The sequence below is a fragment of the Echinops telfairi genome, unplaced genomic scaffold (genome assembly GCF_000313985.2).
Source record: "Echinops telfairi isolate 266 unplaced genomic scaffold, ASM31398v2 ScPeMD7_2;HRSCAF=8, whole genome shotgun sequence".
Taxonomy (NCBI): Eukaryota; Metazoa; Chordata; class Mammalia; order Afrosoricida; family Tenrecidae; genus Echinops; species Echinops telfairi.
In genome coordinates this window covers 64,615,976-64,622,442 of record NW_022103898.1, presented here as the reverse complement: position 1 = coordinate 64,622,442, position 6,467 = coordinate 64,615,976, and the positions used below count along the sequence as shown (strand labels likewise).

The following is a 6,467-nucleotide window of genomic DNA, read 5'->3' as shown; positions in this document are numbered from 1 at the left end:
TATATATTAAATAGTGAGCTCTTTTCCAATCAGGGTACATACACAGTGTTCGACAATATTCTAAAGCACCAGGCATGAAGTCAAGTGAGATGCTATGTTCTTATCAGGTCATGTCACCTGACACATTCAAGTGCTGTCTGACATACCATTAAAGCAGTGGCTCAGAATGCAGACAGGTGCCAACTAGCAGCGACTACATGGTACCATGTGTAAGTGTTCATCGATTCATCAGTTGACATAAATGGACAACCCACAGGGTCTTGCTCAAGTCTGCTACCTAGTCAGCCCCTGAGATAAAAAGCCTTATAATCACTAGTCTTACACAGTCAGTCAGATAAAAAAGGGTCATGTGGAATCATCACAGGATACAGGAATTAGAAATAGTATATATATATATATTAATATTCATTTTCATCACATAAAAGTTGCTATTATAAATACATCTTGGATTAATTAGTCTAACCAGGTATCCCCCATATAAATAGTTTAAAATATTAAATATGAATAAATAGATTTAGATTTTAAAATTCAAATATTACAAGCAGGTGAGCATTATTCTGATGCTCTCCGGTATGCTGATGCTCTCCGGGCTTGGAACAGACCCTGGCTCCTCTTGCGCTTCCTTAGTGTGAAAGATGGGGGTGAAAGGTCATTTATGACTCTGAGGAGCTCATTTATCGCTTTGCGCTGAACTTTCTGATCATTCACCTGTTGGGAGAAAAACAAACAAACAGCAAAATTAGTTTCAGGCATCAGGATGCTCTGCTGTTCGTGTGCATATCATGCTCAGTGAAAATGGAAGCATTCCTCAAGATTAAAAACAAGTGACTCTCAAGAGCAATATGTTACTTTAATATACTGTGTTCTTTTCTTAAGCAGTTAAGACTACAAACATAATTAAATTGATTATTATTCTATAATATGAAGGGCCACATTACATATCCTTGGATTTCCTGCCATGAAATTCTCATAATGAAAAGAATCCTGATGTAGAGTGGAGGAAATGTAGACTTGAATCTTGTGTGCACGAGAACTCTGTGGCTTGGAACCAGTCACTTAACCTGTCTAAAACTTGACTGAATAGCGAGATTGTACTGAATGACCCTTCACTTCTCTGCGAGTTCTATCACATTATGCTTCCAGTACAAAGTACACTGTACTGTTTGGGTCTCAGTCGGATGTATTCCAGAACAATCAAGAGACCCAAGTGCATGAGTAGGAAAAGGCCTGGAGGTTTTGCCTTCATTAAATTACCTAGCCCTTCTGATATGCACCGAAGTTTCAGCACCATGGCGATAGGTTCAGTACTGAGTAAACACCAAGTCTAAGATAGTTCAAAATGATACATTGTAATTTCTCCATATTTACATCAATCTCAGCATTACTATGACATGATTAAAAATCATCAGATGCATAGGATTTATATATAATAATCAATATTCACTGATCTTTAGCATTTAAAATTGGGAATTACAGCCAAAATCTCCTGTAGCCTGCACTCTATGCCCATATATTAAACTGTTTGGAATTCCTCCCTCTAGTCAATGGGACCATTTAAGACTCATAGATCCCAAACTTTTTAAGGCTACTGCTGCCTTAAAAAAGTTCTCAGTTGCTGCTTTTGCGGCCCCCTGGATCATCGAAGTACCCCAGGGTGTGGTATCGCCCACTTTGGGAAGTACTATTTAGGTGAGCCCTTGCCTAAAACAAACTGAGAATTACATGCTTTAGTTTTAGCTCTGATAATAACTTCTTTCCAGTTTTAGAAATGCTGTGGTTACCTTGCTACATTTCTGAGAATGACTAAGGGGTCTAGATTGCAGCAACTAATTGTAAAAAGGACATCACATGTCTAAAATATGCTAGTAATTACATCAAAGAGGACAACTGTCAAGAGTTCATTTCCAATCATGAAGCCAGGGTCCTGGAACTTCCTTAAGGATGGGGAGATCAACAGATGCTTTCCCTTGCAAAGCCTAATCAGAACATGCTAGACTTCCCTGCGGACTGTGTGTTCGCAAGTGGAACATTTCAAAGCAACCCTAAGAAAACTGGACTCCACACCAAACCAGGGACATCACTGAGTTAGAACAGGTGTCTTCTGGACCTCAAGACTGGTCATGGGAAATCTGCTGAGCGTTGGACAGCATTGTATCAGTGGAAAGCAGTTGCTTTGTAATGTTTCCAAGACATCTTCTTAGGACCTGCAGTGCCTAGAGACCTCCTGAAAAGCAAGCACTCATTCTCGTTCCTGGGGTCATACAGAGGAGGGAGAAGGAGACCCAGGTAGGGCAAAAAGTGGGAACAAATCATGGGAGAACATGTCCTAACAGGACCCCTATCATTATAGTTCAAGCGCATTTATATCAAAGTCAAACTTCAATGAATCTGGAGACCTTTGTCTCAGAGATAAAATTTTGGAAAAACAAATCTGTCTTTGTGCTTCAATGTTATCATTCAATATCTGATACTCTTAATGTAAAAGAATCAACGTTTTGGGAGTCTAAGGTTTTCATTAGTTGAAATTTCCTTTAAAAACTTGATAAAACAATGCTATCATAAGGTATATTACCTTTTTCTCCCCTTCTAAAGTAAACAAACCACAAAGGCCTCACCTCTAATTACCGTGTATACTCGTGTATAAGTCGAATTTTTCAGCACATTTTTAATGTAGCTTTTGTGGTAGAATTAGATGCCTCAGCTGACATTTGGGTTGGCTTATAGTCCAGTATATACCGTAGGCTGCACTGACTGAGAGGCTGACCAAAGCCTGGCTGTGGGACGCTCCCTCGTGCCTTCTCAAAGGCCTTCTATGGCAAAACGGTTGCCTTCGAGTGTGTTCTGACACCTGGAGGCCCTATCGAACAAAGCAGAACTGTCCCAGAGGATTCCCAACCTCTATAAAAGCAGACTACCACATCTTTCTCCCATAGAGTAGCTGGCAGTTTGAACCACCAACCTTGCTATTATCAACAGAGGGTTTAACCACTGTGCCACCAGGGCTCCATTCCAAGATGTTCGCTCTCTCCTATCTTATTCTTTCTCTGCTTAACAGTTTGAAGTTGTAGGGCCAAAGACAGCACGTTGTGATCAGAAATTATGTAGTGAGACTGAGGTGCTCCTTTTAAGATGAGAAAACGGAGCCCTCACCAGCAAGTGATTCATCTGAGGTCTCGCACGTCCTTGGTGGCAGAGCTGGTGGGAGAGCACCCATCTTCTCACCCCCTCCTACTGCTCTTTCCACTAACACATGTTACCTCCCATACAAAACAGGAGAGTTTCCATCACATATACAAGGGACAAAGAAAGAATGTGCTCTCAATTTAAAAGACAAAAACCAGTTGCTGTAGTGTTAACACCAATTCAGACGGGGCCCCATCTGTGTCAGAGTAGAACTAGACGTCCTAGCGCCTTCACTGGCTGAGTCTTTAGAACTAGGTGACACATGCCTCTGGGTGGACTCCACGCCTTTCAGGGGACAGCCGGGACATTAACCGTTCCAACCAACAAGGAAGTCCTCAATATTCTCCTGTATTTCTTCCACCTCTTCCTCTCACCCCTGGGTGTGTCCATCGACCTGTCCTTACACAATACTCCCAGTGCCTGTATGTTTTCCAGATAACAAATGTATAGGATCCCCATACTGTCTTTGCAAAGAAGCCCAAAGCATAGCTGGAATAAGTTAGGAGGAGTTTCTGCCACGGCTCCACTTCATTGCTTTCCTCATGCAGCTGAGGTCTACTTTGGGGGAGCTAAAGAGAAGAGCCACGTACCGGAGTTTTAATCAGCCTTAGGAAGTCTTCTTGTTTGGTGCTGCTGCTATTGAAGAAATTCACAAAGAGCTCTTCCTTGATGGTTTTCATGCTCTTTCGGATGAGCTGGTTGCCTTCAAAGTGTTCAAACATTTTCAAGTAGAAGGACACGATCTGGCTCTGAATCACCTTTCTGTCAGTCTCCTTGGGAGAAAAGAACACAGAGAGGCTGCTGTGCATTCACCCCAGAAAATGAGCCCCAGGACAGTCAGCCCAGTGGACAAGTGCACCTTACATGGCTCCAGTTCCTCAAGATGTCCGAGAAAAGAGGCTTCCCATCAGCGACGTCCGCATCACTTGCGTTCTACAAAAACAAGAGAGCGAGAGAGAAGTTGTGAGAGAAAATAGCTTATGGTTTGTCTCAAAATGGTCCTACAAACATACTTAAAGTTTTACTGAACTCTGATACTGACAATATTTGCCGGTTTTCTCATCAACCTTTCTGTTCTGTTCTGAAGCTGACTTTTCCCAGTGGCTATTATGGTATATAGAATCCCAAATGACCTTCGCTTTTCACTTCTTTATTTGCTAGGGAAATCCTTAAATGACCATGTCACAAATGAACTGAATAAGACAGGTAATACTTAAACTGTCCCAAATAACTATAATGACCGAAGGAGAGTTTCCAAGCCTAGTTCAAACAAAACAACAACAACAACAGCAAAGCTATTGTACCAGAAAACACTGCCCCCCCCCATGGTATAGGCCTCTACCCTATCAATGTGTGCCCTTCAACACAATATTATGTCGATTTTACAAGATCTAGATATAGATAGATATCAATATACTGTATACTTAATTTTACTTGGCAAGTATAAAATGGTTTGTGAATGTGTGAATAACTTAGAACAGCTATTACTATAATTGTGAAACTTGGGACAAATAATGTGCAAAAACTATTCCCATTAGCTGCAAATAAAATTGAAAAACAAATTCATTTAAAAAATTCTTTAAAACTATAAGCCAAAATGATAACTGTCATAAAATCTCAGCAAGTGACTGAGCTAAGGAATAATTCACCAAAATTAAAGTGAGAGAGAGTAGTAGAATTTTGAAATCACTTTCAGAAGAAAACCAGCTATCTTAGGGATTTTTTTTTCTTTAAGCCACTGTTTTAAGAACCTCAGATTCTTGTACTTTAATTGATTATTGGCTCCTTATACTATTCTCAACTATTAACTTTGAACTTTTATGCCCCTTTCATAGTTATAAATAGATAGCTTGTTGTTGTCTAGTATCCAACTCATTGCAACTCCATGGGACAACGTAAAGCTGTCCCCTAGGGTTTTGGGCATGTGGAAGCTTTCTGGCAGCAGACTGCCGCATCATTCCCACACAAAGCTGCTAGGGGGGCGGGGGCAGGGTGTTGTAGCACCAAGCTCTTGGTGAGCCACCCAGTCCATTAGCCACTGATAGCCATTTCACCAAGATGTTAATCACTGTATTTATCACAGTCCATGAATGAGATCTCATCACAAAATTACTAGCATGTTACTATGATTTATTCCCATATCATGCCTATCTGCGGGAAGAGGCAAGAATCCCCTCTCCATTTCTAGAGCAAATTGAACAGAGGGTTAAAAACAATGGCTATCTAGATTATCCAGCCTACTGATAACACAGATATAGCTTCAAATCTAAGGTTAGTCATTTTCAGCCACAAGCCAGTGGCTTAATTAAATTATTATTGTTAAATTATTAAAAGGTCATACTTACAAAATATTCTTTTAGGTTCTGAATCTCTCTCAAAACGGTGGCCTGGCCAAAACAGCCAGAAGACCCCAAAATGATGCAAAGCTGAAGAGCTAAGAGAGAACTTGTATAATTCATCATTTCAGAAGCAAGTTAGCCCGAAGTTGCTGGAATTAGTAGTTCCTGTATGAAGTTGATCAGACCAAGGGAGATTTGGGTGCTCTTGCCTAAAAGCAGGTTTGCTGGTGATCAAAGCAGTGTACTCTATCTCCTTCAGCGAATGGTATTTATACCTGATTGAAGTCTCATCAGGATTACGTATTTTTCACAAGTTTTTTTTAACATGAGATGGTGACAGATAGGTGGTGATGCTAGTTAGTTTGCATTATTAAGCATGGTTTGTGGCATTTTGGTGGGGTAGTTAGAATTTCCTACCAACTCCCTGCATCCTCTGGGGAGGAAATGGACCCATTAGATCCACCTGTGCCACTCTTGCGGGATCCTTTGAAAGCACATTTACTTCACATCATTCAGGGACTGGAATTTTTTTTTTTTTTTGTAGCTCTCCCCTTTGCCTTTGTAAAACGTTGACACTTCATCCTCATATTACATTGATCATTTGTTTGTGGTTGGGAACCAGTGGAAAGGAAATTCTAAGGCTCTCAAACCTTTACAAAAGGAACAACTCTTAAAAAGTTTTCTTGCAAATTAACAGAAAGCAAGGACAGAATGTGGTTACAAGATGAATATGGGAAAAGTTCTTCATCGGAGTCAGCCAGTAAAATAGCTACCTCATATTTCCAATTGCTCCAGACCAACACTGCCCAACAGAAATTTAATGTACTAAGCCATATAGGTCATTGTAAATCATCTGGGGTGCCCCAGTAACAAAAGTGGAAGCAGAAAAATAAGTGGTAAAACATAAACTATATTGTATATAACCCAATACATCGAAAAAATGAT

The 6,467-nt window shown here is 40.4% G+C and overlaps 1 protein-coding gene across 1 annotated transcript; it reads right to left on the bottom strand.

The window, feature by feature from the left end:
* Positions 1–552: 552 nt before the first annotated feature.
* On the bottom strand, positions 553–5,642 carry IFNG (interferon gamma). The gene is made up of 4 exons (XM_004700797.1): positions 5,529–5,642; positions 4,048–4,116; positions 3,774–3,956; positions 553–708 (listed from the first exon to the last, which is right to left on the bottom strand). The coding sequence occupies exons 1-4, from the start codon at positions 5,640–5,642 to the stop codon at positions 553–555; spliced, it is 522 nt and encodes a 173-aa protein (XP_004700854.1).
* Between the last annotated feature and the right edge of the window lie 825 nt (positions 5,643–6,467).

What these genes read in the sequence shown, in the direction of transcription:
- IFNG (XM_004700797.1), bottom strand. Translation starts at nt 5,642, where the DNA reads ATGAATTATACAAGTTCTCTCTTAGCTCTTCAGCTTTGCATCATTTTG. An exon ending in AGAACCTAAAAGAATATTTT is followed by an intron (nt 4,117 to 5,528) that starts GTAAGTATGACC and finishes TTGTTTTTGTAG; the next exon opens with AACGCAAGTGATGCGGACGT. An exon ending in TCTTGAGGAACTGGAGCCAT is followed by an intron (nt 3,957 to 4,047) that starts GTAAGGTGCACT and finishes TTTTCTCCCAAG; the next exon opens with GAGACTGACAGAAAGGTGAT.